At 39.6% G+C, this 19397-nt stretch overlaps 1 protein-coding gene across 7 annotated transcripts in view; it reads left to right on the plus strand.

The window, feature by feature from the left end:
• Positions 1-19397, plus strand: part of kiaa0825 (KIAA0825 ortholog) — a 424011-nt gene that overhangs the window by 26383 nt on the left and 378231 nt on the right. For all 7 annotated transcript variants that reach the window (XR_013886683.1, XM_080189117.1, XM_080189112.1 and 4 more), the window contains exon 2: positions 9612-9751. Coding sequence is in view for 6 of the 7 variants with exons in the window: in XM_080189117.1 (XP_080045243.1) it covers positions 9621-9751 (131 nt within the window). In the remaining variant the exon portion in view is untranslated. The remainder of the gene's footprint in view (positions 1-9611; positions 9752-19397) is intronic.

Consider the following 19397-nt stretch of genomic DNA (forward strand, 5'->3'; position numbering starts at 1 on the left):
TAACAAGCTTATCATATTAGTGAGTTCTTTTAATCTTCAATTTAAAATGCTGCTGCAGAAAGTTTCAAACCTGAAAGCGTTGTTTCTTGTTTTCACCTTCTTCATCACCATCGTAAAACTCCTGGGGAGAAACAGTACAATTTATTATCAGAATCAGAACTGCATGTGCTGTTAAAACATGGATTCCCTTATTTTCTTTCTGAACTCTCACAGTATCGCAGAATTGCCACTCTCCAATCTTCAGGCACCTCACCTGTGACTACCGATGATTCAAATATCTCTGCAATTTCCTCCCAAGCCTCCCACAATGTCCTGGAATACACTTCTTCAGGTCCTGGGGTTTTATCTACCTTGATGCACTTTAAGACTTCCAGCACCACCTCCTCTATAATGTGTACACTCCTCAAGACATCACTATTTATTTCTCCAAGTGCCCTATCATCCATGCTTTTCTCAACAGTAAATACTGATGAGAAATATTCATTTAGAATCTCACCCATCTCTTGTGGATCCACACATAGCTGACCTTGTTGATCCTTAAGAACCCTACTCTCTCGTTACTCTTTTGGCCTTTGTGTATTTGTAGAAGCTTTTTGGATTCTCCATTTCCTTATCTGCCAAAACAATCTTGTGACCCCTTCTTGCCCTCCTGATTTCTCTCTTAACTCTATTCCTACACTCTCCATACTCTTCAAGGGATTCAGTTGATCCCAGCTGCCTTTGCATGTCATGTGCCGCCTCCTTCTTCTTGACCAGGTCCTCAATATCCCGAGTCATCCAGGGCTCCCTATTCAACCAGCCTTGCCCTTCACTTTAAGAGGAATGTGTTTACCCTGAATCCTGGTTAACACACTTTTGAAAGTCTCCCACTTACCAGATGTCCCTTTGCCTTCCCACAGACTCCCCAAATTAACTTTTGAAAGTTCTTGTCTGATACCATCAACAGAACTCTTCACTCATCTGATGAAGGGGCAGTGCTCCGAAAGCTCATGCTACCAAATAAACGTGTTGGACTTGAACGTGGTATTATGAGACTACTTACTGTGCTTACCCCAGTCCAACTCTGGCAACTCCACATTTTCCCTAATCAAAAGTGCAACTCCCCCATCTCTCTTACCTCTTGTTCTATCTTTCCTAAAATTCTGCACCCGGTATCATTGAGTCCTGACCCTTAGCCATGTTTCAGTAATTTCTATAATATCTCAGTCCCATATACCCATCCATGCCCTGAGTTCATCTGTCTTGCCCATCAGGCCTCTTGCATTGAAATAAATGTAGTTTAATCATGACTTCCCTTGTTCTCTGCTCTGCTTTTGCCTGATCTGTCTGGTGCTAGGATTACTGACACTGCCTTTACTACTTAATGTGCTATCTTTAACCTCTGTGCTGTCTTCAACCTTCTCTTCTGTTCCCTATCGCTTTGGGTCTCACTCCCCTGCTAAACTAGTTTAAACCTCCTGAGTGGCTCTAGCAAATCTCCCCGCCAGGACATTAGTCCCCCTCCAGTTCAGGTGTAACCCGTCCCTCTTGAACAGGTCACCCCTTCCCCAGAAAAGATCCCAATGATCCAAAAATCTAAATCCCTGCCCCCTGCACCAACTCTCAAGCCATACATTCATCTGCCTCATCCTCCTATTCCTACTCTCATTAGCATGTGGCACCGGTAATAGTCCAGAAATTACTATCTTCGAGGTCCTGCACTTTAGCCTTCTGCCTAACTCTCTATATTCACACTTCAGGACCTCATCCCTTTTCCTACCTATGTTTTTGGTACTAATATGTACAATGACCTCTGGTTGTTCACCTCCCCCCTTAAAAATGTCCTGCAACCGCTCAAAGACGTCCTTGACCGTGGCACCAGGGAGGCAACACACCATCCTGCAGTCACATTCGCAGCCACAGAAACGCCCGTCTGTGCCTCTAACTAGCGAGTCCCATATTAATACAGCTTGCTTGCTCTTTGCCTGACCCTGCTCTACAGCAGAACCCGGTGTAGTGCCACAGGCCTGGCTGCTACTGGTATCTTCCCCCAACAGGCTGTTCCCCTCAACAGTATCCAAAACAGTATACCTCTTTGACAGGGGAGTAACCACAGGAGGCTCCGGCACTACCTGCACTATCAGTTGAGAGCCCAACCCCTGTGGCATTCCAGTAGTTCAAATTTGCCAACCTGAAGATAACCATTCTCTTTGCTGTTACTGAATGAATCCTTGATCCATGCTAAAGTATCACCTCCTACACCATGAGCTCTTATTTTGCATAACAACTTTCGATGTGGCACCTTGAAATGCACTTTGAAAGTCCAAGTACACCAAATCTATAGGTTCCCCTTTGTCCACACTATTTGTTATTTTCTCAAAGGACTCTAATAAATTAGGTAAACATGATTACCCTTTCATAAAACTACATTGGCTCTGCCTGATCCCATTATGTTTGTCTAAATATCCTGCCACCATCTCAGTAATGGATTTTAGCATTTTCCCCTTGACAGATGTTAAGCTAAATGGCTCATCATTTCCTGCTTTCTATCTCCCTCCTTTCTTGAATAATCCTGTTTGTTATTTTTCAATTCACTAGGACTGTTCCAGAATCCAAGGAATTTTGAAAGATTGTAACTAATGCCTCTCCTATAACTGCAGCCTTTCTTTAAGACCAGGCCATCAGGTCCTGGGGACTTGTCAGCCATTAGATTCTCCCAGGTGATGGTGATTGTTTTAAATACCTTTCTCTCTTTCATCTCTTGATTTTTCAGTTATCATTGGGAAATTTTCTAAATCTTGTACAGTGAAGACTAACACCAAGAAACTGTTCAATGCATTTACCGTTTCCTTGTTTTCCATTATTAGTTGTCAGAGTCTCTACAGCATTCATTTTAGTTACTCTTTTAAATACCTGTTGATACTCCTATTAACCATTTTTATATTTTATATCTCTAGCTAGCTTTCTCTTGTACTCTAATTTCTCTCTTTTTTTGTCTTTACTGGTTATTAATTTCTGTCCAATCTTCTGACTTACTACTAACCTTGTAGAACTGTGCAGTTTAACTTTCAGTTTGATACTGGCAGCCTTAAGTGGGCAAAATGCATAATCCAATTTTTGAAACAATTCACCAACAAAAAATCTGTAAATTTATGCAAGTTAGCACATCAAACCATTCATTAATATCCCTGAATGTATTTTTTAATTTTCTGATCATAATTTATTAATTATGAATACATGACAAAAATAACTGGTGGAACAGAAAAATTTGGACTCTTGTAGATATATGCTTATAGCTAGTAATGAGTCCATACTGCTGTGCAATAGAGGAACTCCACTTTAGATGAGATATTAAACTAATGTTATGAGCAGTAAAGATATTATTGTTTTAAGTCTATAGCATGTACCAATCTTACTGCCATGACAAATATTTAGTTAAGGAAACCATTATATAACTTGCATTTCCAGAGAATGTAGGGCATTAAATATGTACTTGTCAGTACTACTTAAGCGACTGCTAACAAATAATAATCTAGCATGGAGTAGCCAATTGATTATGGTATTGGATGAGCAATGATGTGGAGATGCTGGCATTGGACTGGGGTAAGTGAGCACAGTAAGGAGTCTCACAACACCAGGTTAAAGTCCAACAGATTTATTTGGTCGCACAAGCCACAAGCTTTTGGAGTGCTGCTCCTTCATCAGGTGAGTGGGAGTTGTGTTACAAACAGGGCATATAAAGACACAGGTTTGTTTGTTTGGGTCTTTATACGCCCTGTTTGTGAACACAACTCCCACTCACCTGATGAAGGAGCAGCATGCCGAAGGCTTGTGGCTTGTGCTACCAAATAAACCTGTTGGACTTCAACCTGATGTTGCGAGAGACTTCTTTCATTGGATGAGCAATCCAGAGATTGATTGTTGAAGACTTACCATTGAAGTGTAACAATAAATAACTCCTTTGAGGTTCTTCTGGAGTTAAAAATTTTGGTCGGAGCAAGCAATCACATAGTTCACTTGAGAAGAAAAGAGTAAAAAAAAGTGTCCTGTACCTACACTGGGGGATGAAATAAGTGCTTGATGACATGAATAACCAGACAATGGAAGGAGATCAGCTCCAATGTGGTGTAAGTACAAGCATCAGAGGTGTGAAAGACTGGCATTCATGCAGTTGATTATCGGCAGGAAATAGATGACTTGTGTCTTTCACAGAAAACACTTTTTAAAAAATAAGGTATATCAATGGTGGATGTAACCTGGATTCAATTCCCGGCTTGGGTCAATGTGTGTGGAGTTTGCACATTCTCCCCGTGTCTGCGTGGGTTTCCTCCGAATGCTTTGGTTTCCTCCCACAGTGTGAAAGACGTGCTGGTTAGGTGCATTGACCCGAACAGGCGCTGGACTGTGGTGACTAGAGGAATTTCACAGTAAATTCATTACAGTATTAATGTAATCCTTACTTGTGACTAATAAATAAACTTTAAAAAAAGCTTTGAGATTGTAAATTTCGAATCAGAATTGAAGGTTTGCAGTATTGCCAAATTTGGGGAATGAATTGGCCAGGCCAATAGCAGAACAGAAATTATAGGGCAGTCGAGGAAATCTGTAGGGTCTGGTCAATTTCACTGCCATCAGAAGACCAATTGAGAAGTGACTATCTATAAAGTTAGGTATTCTAAGTTAGGAACAGTTTGGGATTTAGCCTCATACAGGGCAGAATTCCAGGTAACATAACTATAGTTGTAACTGTACTTTGTGATTGCTGAATGCAAAATCTCACAGAGCTGTGGGTAGCTCACAAAGACGATTGTGAATTATCAGAAGAAACTTGTCTTATTTGTCATTCTGTTTAAGTCATGCACTTGTGAATCTGGTGTCACAAACTTGAATTTGTGGAAGGTCTCTAAAGGAGAAAGTGGATTCCCCCCACAACATGGCAAATTTAATTAACAAAATCTGGTGCTTTTAAGGGCTAGCAACTCATATTAGGAAAAAAAATAAGCTACCGATTGTCTTAAGCTTGACTGATTCATTACTGTCCACCTGAGTGGAACTTACTACTCTGTCTACCTGGCCTACATGTGATTCCATCTCACAATACATGATTAATTCTTAATATGCTCAGGGCAATTAGGGATGGGCAATACATAAAGTCTTGCCAGCCTGGGAACAACAGTAATAAATATGTTGTTTTATTACCTATTCACTAATCATATGTATACCTTTACAAATTCTACATCTTTTCAGACTATAATTTCTCTTGTCTGCAGAAGAGTTTGATCTTACTTTTTACTTAAACCTCATTTCTGATGCTTCTGAAGGTGACATATCTCTTTTTGTACAACTAGTTTTTTCAGCTTTTAAAAGTACAAATGCAATTGTTGGGTAACTAATCCATTGAGAGGATCAGCACCGAACAAGTCACTCATATCAATATGTTGGCAGCTTCAGTTTGAAAAAAAACTTGGTTAACTGTAAGGCTTGTCAAGTGTGAAAATAATATTTGTCCAGCTAGACAGCTTTCTTTTGTAGCAGTTAAATGAATGTTGAGCTCTTTTCTCTCCGTTGAAGGCTCCAATGTCAAGAAGGTAATGTGGACTTTGTGATTTGACAGGGATTATTAAAATCAGGATAGATGGAGGAAACTGAGTGTGTGAAAATGAAATTGACACTGACACCCTCCATTATCTAGCACTTGAGTTGTGATAAGTGTTTATATTGTACCTCCATAACGCCCAGTACATCTGGTTAATTTTTGGCAATATGCTTTATAGTGATAAATAATTATAACTGGAAATGCATAGTATGCAATGTTTTAGAGTTAAGACTTTTTGTTCAGCTATGAAAATTTCAGAAATAGCAAAGAAGAATGATTTTCTGTTTCTGCTGTCCATTGCATTGGTAATTACTTAATGTATTTAAAGCCAGAGTTCTTGTATACCATTTTAATTCCGTTTTGAATAACATTATAAATTGCTTTAAATGCAATTCTCAAGAACTGACATTTAAACCCCCATAGCAAAAGATAAACCTTTTGAGGATAAATATGGCTTTCCATTGAACATACTATTTCATTTGAAAATATAAATTAAAATTATTTGCTCGAGATGTGCTCTGTATGTCTTTTAAAATGTGTGCATTATTGAACTAATATTTCTTTTTGCAATCATCATGAATCAACTAACAACAGTTTTATCCATTTATTTAGTACAAACCTGCTATTTAAACCATCCAAAGGTTAACTGAATACACGCAGTAACATGCTTTCATTTAACCGAATTCTGAAAACAAAACAGGGAAGCTGTTAACTATATGATTGCTCTCAGACCAAAAAAATCAAAAATCATGGTGATTGACAGGTGGTTTTTGTTTAGTAAAAAATATTTTGCTGAAGAATAGTTTAGATTTAAGGCTTCAAGATTTTGAGGTGATGTCAGGCCACCATTGGATGTATTATTTAAGCTGGTGAATTTTGTTTGGCCAATGGGATAAAGGTACTGAAAATTTGGAAGGATGTTAAGTTGAAAAATTGCAATGGATAGAAGAATATCTGCATTTCCAAAAGATGCTGGTGCAGACATGAAGATTTGAATGGGCTCCTTCTGTGCTATTAGAGTCTGTAATTCTTCTCCAAATAAAGCCGATTGCACAAAAATTGGTGCCCCATGTCATTTCCATGATCGTAGCATAATTCTAATTGACTTCTGTGCTGGACTACCATCTGGAATGTTGCTGGCAGATTCTGCACTGCCAGGGGGCCAAGTTATCACTTACTTCTGGTAGACTTCCTTTTGCAAGTGGGCAGTTTGTGTAAAAGGGAAGCTACAGCAACGCATTGCAGGCTGCTGGAAAGTAACTTTGGTTCTGCATCCTCAAGAAGGCAATCCGTAGAATTGTTGGGACTTTTGCTACCATTGGACCTGTGGTACCCTGCACTGCAGAGGTCATTGGAAGATAAAGTTAAATTGCTGCCTTGTGCACCTTCTCTGCTTACTCCTCACCGTCATCTTGAAATGTGCCATGAAATAGAAACTGCAGGTGGAGTGACTGTCAGACACCTATTTTCCTCCCCAACCCAATTTCCCATCCCGCCCCTCACTCTTCCACCCCTTAGTACTTTTTTGCTTTCTGATAGTCATAAACCGTTTGCTATTCAACCTCCAAAGAATCAGGAGAAAGCATAACCATGAGAGTGAAGAACAGGCACCATTACTTGACATCACACTTGCATACAATAGCTCAGATTCGGGCATGTATAAAAGCTAGGGGCAAATGTAGAGTTGGGATCAGCACGTGGCGAGTCATTGGACAGAGTGGGCTGCAGCCAGGTGAAGTGCATATGCCAGTCATCATGTGAATTCCTTGAGGAGTTGTGTTGTTGCAAGGGACTCAAATGAAGACCTAATTGGGGTTGACTATAGGAAAACACTAGTGCTAATAGACTCAGAGGTGCTTTGTCCATTGGCAGGCCTACCAAATAGGCTCCAATCACTGTTTAGGAGTAACCTACCAATGCAAGATTGACCCATTTATTCATATTCTGTGTTTTCTGCCTCTTAGCCAATCCTCAGTCCATGTCAGTATATTGCCTTCTATCTCCATGTGTTTTAATTTTGCCAACCTCCCATGTGGGACTTTATCGACAGCCTTCTGATAATCCAGGTATACTATATCCACTGGCTCCTCTTCATAAATTCTGTTAGTAATATTCGCAGAAAAACTTGACAGGTTCATCAAACATGATATCCCTTTTATAATCCACGTTGACTATGCCCATTTATTATCCATTATCCAAATGTCCATTTATCACATCCTTTATAATAGATTCTAGGCCTGCAGGATCCTGTTTTCTCTCTCCCACATTTGCTTTTTGGATCTGCAGTACCCATTCCAGAATCTGTAGAATTTTAGAAGATGATCACCAATGCAGCCACTATCTCCATGGCTACGTCTTTTAATATGAGATGTATAAATCAGGGATGTAGAACTCGGGTTCTGGGGATTTACCAACCTTCAGTCCAATTAGTTTCTCCAACACTATCTTCTAATATTAATTTCCTTCAATTTCTCATTTCCCTAGTCCTTTGGATCTCTAATTTGGGGAGATTTATTGTATCATCGTCAATGAAGATAGACAACTTAATTTAGCTTCTTTGCAATTTCTCCGTTCCCCATATCATTTTTCTCTGACCCTGTCTGTAATGGACCCATGTTTTTCTTAGCCAAATGTTTCCTTTTTACATACCTATGGAAGCTTTTATTTGTTGATGTTTTGCTAATTTACATTCATATTATATTTCCTTTCTTTATCAGTTTCTTGGTCCTCCTTTGCTGTATTCTAAATGCTCCCAACTCTCAAGTTATAGGCCTTTTCTTTCAATCTTTTACAATCCTTAACTTCTTTTCCCAGCCATGGTTAACCGACTTTACTTTTTGTTTTTTGGGCAATGAACGAATGTATAGTTACTGTAAATTATACAATAATTTTTAAACACTATTCATTGCCTATATACCATTGTATCCCTTAATGTGTTTTCTCAATTTCCAGCTCAGCCAGTTAGCCCTGATACCTTACATCCTGAACTACCTCACTTTCAAGCGTAATGTAAAAAATCTATCACATTATCTCTAAAGATTTTTTTTACAGCAAGATTATTATTTAGCCTTTTTCATAACACGGTAGTTAAAACTACTGCCTTGCAGCGCCAGGGATCCAGGTTCAGTTCCGGCCTCGGATCGCTGTCTGTGTGGAGTCTACGTGTTCTCCCTGTGTCTGCGTGGGTTTCCTCTGGGTGCTCTGGTTTCCTCCCACGGTCCGAAAGATACGTGGGTTAGGTTGATTGGCCATGCTGAATTGATCCTAGTGTTAGGGCATTGGCAGGGTAAATATGTGGGGTTATGGTAATAGGGCCTGGTGGGATTGTGATCGCTACAGATTCGATGGACCAAATGGCCTCCTTCTACACTGTAGGATTTTATGATTCTATGATAATACTAGATCTAAAATAGTCTGTTCCTCAATAAACTGGTCTAGAAAACCTTCCCTGACACACTACAAAAACTCATGCTCAGTCTTTGTACAGACTGAAGACACCCATGATGATTACTTTATTACCCATGCTACATGGTTCTCTAATCTCCTAATTAATACCAGGCCGTACACTATTACTACTGATTAGTGGCCTATAAACAACTCCCTCCAAAGTTTGCAGCATTTCAATGTAACTCTTGGGCAGTAAAGGTTTGGGACATGCTGAGATGATGTAAGATTCTATTATGTAAGCCTGTTGTGTTTCTATCAGCTTCTCTTGTCTTGCTCCATTATCACTTCTGTATTTTAAATACTACTGTCCTCCATCCAATCAGAGTTTGCCTTTTTCTTTTTCTCTTGCCCCTTTTCCCTGACTTTATATTTGCTTAAAGGCTTTTAATTTCTAACATTTTTTAGTCTGTTGAAAGACCATCAATCTTTAACATTGACTTCCTCTCTCATGACAGAGGCTGAATTTCTCAAGCATTTTCTACTATTATATTAGTATTTAAAATATGTTACTTTAATTGGATTTTAGATAAATGGATTTATTTTATGTTACAAGCACTGTTAAACTGTTGCTTTAATCTATTGTTTCCAGGTATCGGTGATGGCATGGGAAGGAGATTACCTGTTGGATTATTCTTGGTCAGGTTGCCTGTTGGACAGTATACCAGGGGAAATGGAATTGCGCCAAACTCTTGGTGACATCGATGAGAATCTGAAGCAGAATGCTGTGTGGTAGGTTATTCTTTATGTGGCAAGTTACATTTTAATTGATTACGTACACCAGCAGTTCCAAATGACATTTTAATATCTGTATTTTTTAAGTTACTATTTCATTCTATTTGGTTCCAGAAGTTTGTATGTTTTATTGAGTAATTATTTGATGCAGAGTATATTACAATATGCATTTCCGAGTATTTGCTCTTGCACACTCTGAGGGCACAATTAGCCATACAGTATTTACCCTGTAGCTGGACTGAGGAATTAGTGTGCCAATGGTTCCATGGTTCGAATGAGTCATTAAATCGAACCCTATATTCATGCTCTGATGGACATAAAAAATCCCACAGCACTATAAATATACAGGGAGTTCTTCTGGTCTTGTGACCATTTCCTTCAATCAACACTTTCTGATAACAGATTAACTAGTCATTTATTATATTGTTGTTTGTGAGATTGTGTAGATTGGCATTATTAAAGTGAACCAACAACGAAAATATTGGATTTTATGTGAAAGGCTTTGGTATGTCTTGAGGTCGTGAACTTGCTACATAAATGCTTTTAGGACAGCAAATCCAACTTGCGTTTTTATATCTTTAATGCAAAAAAAAGCCTCAAGGAGTTGCATAGAAACATACCTGGAGAAAAATTATTGCTGGGCCTAAGTTGATGACATTGGGAGCAGGTGACCAAGAACTTGGCCAGAGATGGGTTTGAAGAAACACCATGAAGGTGAAGAAACTTGCAGAGTGGGAACTCCAAAGCATAGAGTCTTAACAATTATAGATATAACAATCAGTGATGGATGAAGGGTGGATTGTTTTCATTGAAAAGATGGAGGCTGAAGGGGTGACCTGATAAATGTCTACAAAATTATCACAGGCATAGATAAGGTAGATAGTCAGAGGCTTTTTCCCAGGGTGGAAGAGTTGACTACAAGAGGGAAAAGGTTCAAGGTGATGGGGGAATGTTTAGGGGAGACATGTGGGGAAAGAAGGTGATGGATGCCTGGAATGCACTGCCAGTGGTGGTGGTAGAAGCAGGCATGTTAGCAACGTTCAAGGTGTATCTTGACAGACACATGAATGGGAGGCGAACAGAGGGATAGAAGAACCTGTTCCTGTGCTGTATTGTTCTTTGTACCTGAGATCTCAAGTTTTGTCTACTTTAAAGAAAATGTTACTGGTCCTTAAATGGATCGCTGCAAAATTTGGGAGTTTGGTTCAGTATCATAAAATCATTGAAAATCATAGAAACCTAAAGTGCAGAATGATGCCATTCGGCCCATCAGGTCTGCACCAACCACCATCCCACCCAGGCCCTACCCCCATGTCCCTACATATTTACCCGCTAATCCCTGTAACCTACGCATTTCACGATTCTAAGAGGCAATTTTTAGCATGGCCAATCAACCTAGCCCACACATTTTTGGACTGTGGGAGGAAACAGGAGCACCGGCAGGAAACCCACGCAGACATGAGGAGAATGTGCAAACTCCATACAAACAGTGACCCAAGCCGGGGATTGAACCCAGGTCCCTGGAGCTGTGAAGCAGCAGTGCTAACCACTGTGCCACCCTATCATAACAATGTAATTCAGTAAAAGTTATCTGGATTTTCAAAAGGTCTTAACAGAGGTGCCTCATAATTGTGTAATGAATAGATTAAAAAATTGTAAAACAGATGAGCACAGTGGAGGCCATTTGTTTGTTCGATCTGTGCTGACTCTCTGCAAGAATAACCTTTCTCGTCCAACTCCCCCACATTTTTCATGGCACCCTGCATTTTTTTCACGAGATAAATATCCAATTATCTCTTGAAAGCCACAATTGAATCTACCTCCATCACATATTCAGACAATGCATTTTGGATTCTAAACACATGCTGTGAGAAAGACTTTCCTTATTGCTATTGCTTTGTTTGCTAATCACCTTATTTTGGCATCTGTTGGTTCTTGATCATTCCATTCATGGGAACAGTTTCTCTCTATCTATTCTGTCCAGGTCTATGATGATTGTGAACACCTCCACCAAATTTCCTCTCAACCTATTCTTTTCCAAAGAGAACTGCCCCAGCTTCTCCAACCTATCAGTGCAACTGATGTTTTTCATCCCTAAACTGTTCTCAGGAATCTTTTCTGCACCCTTTCCAATGCCTTCATATCACCTCTAAAATTGGGTGCCTAGAACACAATACTCTATTGTTTTATAAAGATTTATTGTAACTTCCTTGCTTTTTCACTCTATGACCCAGTTTATAAATCCCAGGATTCCATATGCTTTATTAATTATGCTCTCAAACTGCCCTAGTGTCTTCAATGATTTGTGTACATATACACCCAGGTTCTTTTGCTTCTCCACTCTCTTTAGTATTGTGTTGCCTTTTTGATTATGTCTCTCCTTGTTCTTTTAGCTGAAATGGATCACTTCATACTTCTCAGCATTAAATTTCATTTGTCAGTTGTTCACCCATTCCATCAACCTGTCTTTGTCCTTTTGAAGTTGTCATAAAATGATAGGATGCCATTATTTTTTGGCACAAGTAATATTAAACTACCATGTGTTTTGTAAACCACGTCTGGGCAGCAGCTAAGAGAAAGGAAAGAACATAAGAAATAGGAGCAGGAATAGGCCATCTAGTCCCTCAAGCCTGCCCCACCATTCAATAAGATCATGGCTGATCTGATAGTTCCACTTACTTGCCCACTCCCCATAACCCTTAATTCCCTTATTGGTCAGAAATCTATCTACCTGTGACTTAAACACATTTAACGAGGTAGTCTCCACTGCTTCAATGGGCAGAGAATTCCAAAGATTCACTACTCTCTGGGAGAAGAAGTTCCTCCTCAACTTTGTTCTAAATTGACTCCCCCTTATGTTGAGGCTGTTCCCTATAGTTCTTGTTTCCTTTCTAAGTGGAAATAATCTCTCTGCTTCTACCCTGTCTAGCCCCTTCATTATCTTATAAGATCTCCCCTCAGCCTTCTAAACTCCAATGAGTACAGGCCCAATCTACTCAATCTCTCCTCATAAGCTAATAATCCCTTATCTCCGGAGAATAGGATCGTCTTTGCAATTGATGCAATTAGTACTCCGAGTGCTGTGAACCAGGAAGGAATTCTCAGATGAGGTGTTGAAGAAGCAAGAGAGAGAGGCAGCCATCCCCAGGAACCAGTTAAACCAGAGATCGGCAGCTGAAGGCAACAGAAAAGCATGGAAGCGGGGCAGCCAACTTGGCTAGAGATGAAGTGCTTAAGGCAAAGACCAGTTTGTGCAAAAGTTCATTTTCTTCACTGAACCGAAGACTATTCCCATGTCCTGGTCACAAAGCTGTGTGGTGTGGTAATCACTGGCTGGATTTGACCAATACGTTTATGATTGTTGTTTGGGAACTGGGAGTCTCAGTAGGATTTAGGATTATGGAGAAGCAGAAACGTTTTGAGTTTTCAGTCTTTGAGGACAGTACAATGGCATAGTGGTTAGCACTGCTGCTTCACAGCGCCAGGCTCCTGGGTTCAGTCCCGGCCTTGGATCACTGTGGAGTTTTCACATTCTCCCCATGTTTGCATGGATTTCGTCTGGGCACTCTGGTTTCCTCCCACAGTCCAAGATGTGTGGGTTAAGTTGATTGGCCATACTAAATTGCCCTTTAGTGTCAGTGGGACAAGCATTCGTAGGGTTATGGAGATCGGGCCTGGGTAGGATTGTGTCGGTGCAGGCTTGATGAGATGAGTGGCCTCCTTCTGCACTATTATTCTATGATCCTAAATACTTACTGTTAATTTGCCAAAGTATAAGATTGGTCTTTGCAATGTTTGATTATCTTTCTTCCACTTTATGAATACTTTTTAAATTTGTTGTTTAGTGAAAGAGAGTTCTAAGTTTTCACTGTTTCTGCAAATATTTTTCACTAATATCCTTGCCAGTGTAGAACAGATTGCACTGTGAGCAGTGAAAACAGTACACTAAATTGCATTCAATTTACTTTTACCTGGAAGGAGTATTTGAAGCCTTGGATGGTGAGGTGATAGCCAGTAAAATAGCAGGAGTTTCATCTCCTGTGCTGTCATGGAAAGATGCCATGAGAAAGAGAGGGCGTTGTGGGGATGATTGCAGAGTGGACCAGCATGCTGTGGAAAAAATGGTCCCTCTGGAATGTTGAGCATGGGTAGGGGAAGGTATGTCTCATGGTGGCAAGAAATACAGTGGCCTGTGGAGTGGAAGATGGAACACAAGAAGGGCCCTGTCATGGTTATGATGGAATTGGGCTAGGAGTAAGAGCAGAAGTGTAGGAAATGGTCGTGGTCAAGGGCACTGCCAACTGTGGTGCCTGGGAGTCCTCAATGAGGATATGGGAACATGTATCTGAAGTATGGTATGGAAGATTGCATCATCATAACAGCTGCAGTGGACAGAAACTGGGAGAATGGAATGGAGTTCTTATAGGAAACAGGGTGTTGTGGGAGTTGGTGGGTTCATAGTGAATATATTGCCATTCCCAAAAAAATGGCAAGAAGCCGAGGAAGGAGTGAAGAGTCGCTCATGGACCATGTGAAAAGGCAAGAGTAGGGTAGAACTTGAAAGCAGTGTTGGTAATTTTTTTCAGTCTAGGATGAGAGCAAGTGACAGTGCTGATACACATCAATGCACAGCAAAAAGTAATGAAGGTGGGAGCCTGGGTAAGTCTGGAGCAAGGATTGTTCTACATATCCTACAAAAAGATACACACAGCTAGACCCATATAATGCATTTAATTGGAAGAAGTGGAAAAGTTATTCAGTATGAGAACATATCTAGCCAAATGAAGCATGGTGCTGGTGGATGGAGACTGTTTGGTTCTCCATTCAGAGAAAAAGTGGAGAATCCTTGGATCTCCTGGTAAGAAATGAAGGTGTAATGAAATTCTTAGTCCATGGTGAAACAGAGTCAGGTAGGGCCAAGAAATGGGAAATTGTCAAGTAACAGAGAGCATGGGAAGTCATTTAACATCGATGAAGCAATATTATATTTAATTTCAAGAGTGTTTTATCAGTTTTATTTTAGAACAGATTCAACATTTCTGTGCCTGCAAATGAAATACAACTGAGGCAATCTCAAACAATGATATGTAGTTGACTGTTGTGGTTGCTTTGAATTTTGTTTTATTAGTCTCTGTGATATGAGCATCACTGGCAAAGCCAGCATTTATTGTCCTTCGGAAGGTGATGGTGAGCTGCATTCTTGAACCTCTGCACTTCATGTAGTGCTGGTGTATGTACAACTCAGTACTGTTAAATGTGAAGTTCCAAGATTTTGATTCAGCAACAATAAAGGCATAGTGATATATTTCCAAGTCATGATGGAATGTAACTTGGAAGGGATGGCGTTCCTATGTGCCTGTTGCCCTTCGTCTTCTAAGAACATAAAGAATAGGAGTAGGACTGGGCCATACAGCTCTTTGAACTTTCTCTGCCTTTAAATACAATTGTGGCTGATCTGCCCCAACTCCACTTTCTTATCTGCTTCCATATGCCCTTGATTTCTTGAGGGATTAAAATTTACTTCTTTCAACTTTGAATATATTCAATTAATGGGGCACTCACAACACTCTGGGGTAGGGAATTCCAAAGATTCACAAACTTCTAAGCAATAAAATTTCTCCTTATCACAGTACTTTGTGATCAATATGTTATCTTGAGATTGTTCATCTGTGCTCTATATTCCCCAGATGGGTATACAACCTATATGCGTCCAATCTGTCAAGCTCTTTAGAATCTTGTGTGTTTCGATTAAATCACCTCGTTCTTCTAAACACCACAGTGTATGCCCAATTGACTCAACCTGTTGTTATGGATGGGTGAAAGGGTAATTTAATCTGCCCTGATTTCTCCTCTCACTACCCATCTGTAAAGAGAGAGGTTTTTATATTTTGATTTCCTCCTGTATAAATGGAGGCATGTTATCCCCAACCCTTAAATTTGGAGTGTTCCAATCCTCTATGAATAACTCGCACAGCAAACTTGAGATAAAATAAAATTAAAAGATGAGCAAAATACTGCGAATGCTGGAATCTGAAACTGGAACAGTGGATGTTATGCACTCATTCCTGTCCACTAACCAATTCTCCATCTATGCTAACATATTATTCTCAATTACATTAGTCCTCATGTTGCATATTAACCCTTAATGTGGCTAGTTATCAAATGCCTCTTGAAAACCCAAGTATACCAGATCTACTGACCTTCCCTTTATCTACCTGACTGGTTACATCAGCAAGAAATCCCATTAAATTTGTCAAGCACAATTTGCTTTCACACTACTGTGTTCACTCAGCCTGATCATACTATTAGTTTCTAAGTACATTTTTAAGACTCTTAATAATAGATTCCAGCCTTTTCCAGATGACAGATGTCAGGCTAATTGACCTATGCCTCCTTGTTTTCTCTCCGTTCTTGGTTGCCATTGATACTGTAAATAATAAATTAATTATAGGTCATAATCACCCTTAAATCATGTCTAAAGAATACTTTTTAACTGATGTTTGCATGAGACTTTAACCAATTGGCTATCAGGATTCTGGGATTGTATTTCAGGGAAGGTTATTAGAAAGCAAAATAAGGAGTAAAATTATACTCTTATATTTTACTCAGGATACCTACTTTACAGCTCTAAGTCAGTTGCACATTCTGTTAGAGACAGGTCATAGACAAGACATATACCATCTCAGGACCCAATATTGAAACCATTCATGGAGAACTCTTGATTTGCTTTTGCCTTTGGGGTCGTGTCTGCGCAATGAGACCTTGCAAGTCTTCATGTTTTATATTCTTTTCTGATTATCACTCCACTGACTGTCAGGCCATTGGTCACAATGTCATTAAATGGATTTAATTGATTTCTAATTATATCTTCTAGTTAATAACACATTGCTGACCTTTCAAAGCAGGTATCACTCACAGAGTCCCTGCAGTGCAGAAGAAAGCCATTCGGCCGATCGAGCCTGCGCAACCACAATCCCACCCAGGCCCTATTCCCATAATCCCACATATTTACTCTGTTAATCCCCAACACCAAGGGAGAATTTGACACGGCCAATCAACCTAACCTGCACATCTTTGGACTGTAGAAGGAAACTGGAGTACCCAGAGGAAACCCACGCAGACACAGGGAGAATGCATAGACTCTGCACAGTCAGTGACCTGAGGCCGGAATTGAACCCGGATCCCTAGCAGTACTAACTACCATGGCACCTCATGAATAATAATTTCTTTCTTCTACCAGTTTTACTCTGGTTTTGACCAAAGCCCTTTACAGTAGGGCTAGATACTTCAAGATCTTGGTGTTCCCATCTCATGGGGTTATCTTGCAATGTCTTAAACTTTAAACTAAAACTGTTTGAATTAGCCAAAATGCGACCTTAAAACTTGCATCACCTGAAATCAATTAACCATTATTGTTGTTTGAGTATTACATAAATCAAAAATCAACGATTACATAACCCAAAGTATAACTCGATCAAGGCTTTGAAGCAATCTTGAAGCAGTAAAACAACATAGCTGAAGAAGCCACTATGAATAGTTCCAAATTGGTATTTTTGGTCTTGTGTTATTAATTTAATCAAGAATCTTGGCTTTAATTAATTTTATTTTAAATAATAGTTTTTAACCAAAGAAGTCAGCTAATTCTTGGGAAAATGGAGAGTTCAACAAAGACAGATTGTTTTCCACCTGGAGGAAGTCACCTCCATCCAGTAAATACACAGATGAAGATAGTGACGAACCACCCAACATGAGCCCTTTGCAACATAGATTGAATGGGAAAATCTGTTTAAAAGGTCAAAAGAGAAATAGCTGAAGGCAGATCGAGGTCTGGCCATGGCAGCCACAATTCCCAAGAGCTTCATTGAATCCCTGCAGTGCAGAAGGAGGCCATTCGGTCCATTGAGACTGTGCCGACAGCAATCCCATCTGGATCCTATTTCTGTAACCCCACGTATTTACCTTGCTAGTGCTCTGACACTAAGGAACAATTTATCGTGGCCATTCAACGAACCGGCACATCTTTGGATGTGGGAAGAAACTGGAGCACCAGAAACAAAATCTGATCATCTGACTCGTCATTGTTCAAAGTCTCGAGAACAACTTCTTCCCTGATGCTGTCAGACTTTTGAATGGACTTAGCTTTCATTAAGTTGATCTTTCTCTACACCCTAGCTATGACTGTAACACTACATTATGCACTCTCTCGTTTCCTTCTCTATAAACAGTATGCTTTGTACAGCGCGTAAGAAACGATACTTTTCACTGTATGGTAATACATGTGACAATAATAAATCAAATCAAAAGTTTGTAGATGGTCAAGGTTAAAAGTTCAGCATCAATCAATGCAAAATTATCAACCTTGGGTAGTCAAACAGCTATTCCCAATCTGCAGATAATATGCAATAATTTTATTGCATATTACAATCAGCATCATGCATTGGCAGAACTATCTGTTCAAAATGGTAACTTTAGGGTACTTTGGAGAATATTGCACAGAGTTGTGAAGCAGCACTGAAACATGGAGATCTTTAAAAACAGTAGGCAAAGATTGTGAGAGTTTTGGTTACAGGAACAAATAACCTTGTGCCAACAGCAGAAAATCTTAAATTTAAAGATGCATTGCAGACAGTTAACAGAGTTAAGCCAAGTTTTCACAAATACAAATGATGATACATGTATGCTGATATTTAAAAATGGCTTGGATCATACATTAAAATATAAAGTAATCCATGTCCCCAGCCTAGCAAAAACTCTGAGAATATTTTGCTCCGTGTAAAATTGGGAATGAAAAAGTGGTATTCTTCAGAGCCCAGAGTCACACTTACAAAGTGCAAACAACGTATGTTGGACACTTGACAAATATCAATTTAACAAGGTCATGGCAGCAGACAATTGAGAGAGAATAACAGATGGCATTTCTAAAGGAATCATGTGGTACTCAGGATATTAACACAGGTAATATCATGAGTCACATTAAATCTGAAGGTGAATATCTCAGTGCATTAAGTAACAACTTGTGGAAAAAAAACTGTGTTGAAGAACAAGAGCAGGAAGAAATTAACATTGAAGCCGCAAGACTGGATGCAAAAGAGTGGAAACTCCACTGTAAGAAAATCAGTCGCTTAAAAGGCAATTCTAATGTTACCTCAAACTGCATGTGGATAGTGAACGTGACAAGAACAAAGTAAATAAACCTGAAAACAATAATTACAAAGAAGTTCCTTTCCTCAGAAATAGGCAACAGAAGGAAATTGAAAAGGGCAGCTCAGTTCAGCTTGCTGGTGAACCCAAAAGCACATTAGGTCTTGATAATAAGGCCATTGTTATGGACTGGAGGATTCCCAAACCATAAAGCCCTGGCACTGGTTCATGCAGTGACATCCGCAAAGTATGTCTTGGATATGGGAATATGTCCAACAGAAGACATTATAGAAAAAGTCCAAGCTCTACTGGTAATCTTACTTCTCCATATGAAGGGTTTATTGGTGCTTTTATTAACAGTAAAAGACAAATTGCAGAGTGCTAAGTATTCTGTCGAGTGAAGCCTCCTTAAGCAAAAGCAGCCGCTTGTACAATAGTTGATATTACATGGCACTTTCGCATGACATCAGTTTGAACGAACATTCTCTCTGCACATGCAACA

This window comes from Carcharhinus amblyrhynchos, chromosome 5 (assembly GCF_965287045.1).
Source record: "Carcharhinus amblyrhynchos chromosome 5, sCarAmb.v2.hapA, whole genome shotgun sequence".
In the NCBI taxonomy this organism is placed as follows: domain Eukaryota; kingdom Metazoa; phylum Chordata; class Chondrichthyes; order Carcharhiniformes; family Carcharhinidae; genus Carcharhinus; species Carcharhinus amblyrhynchos.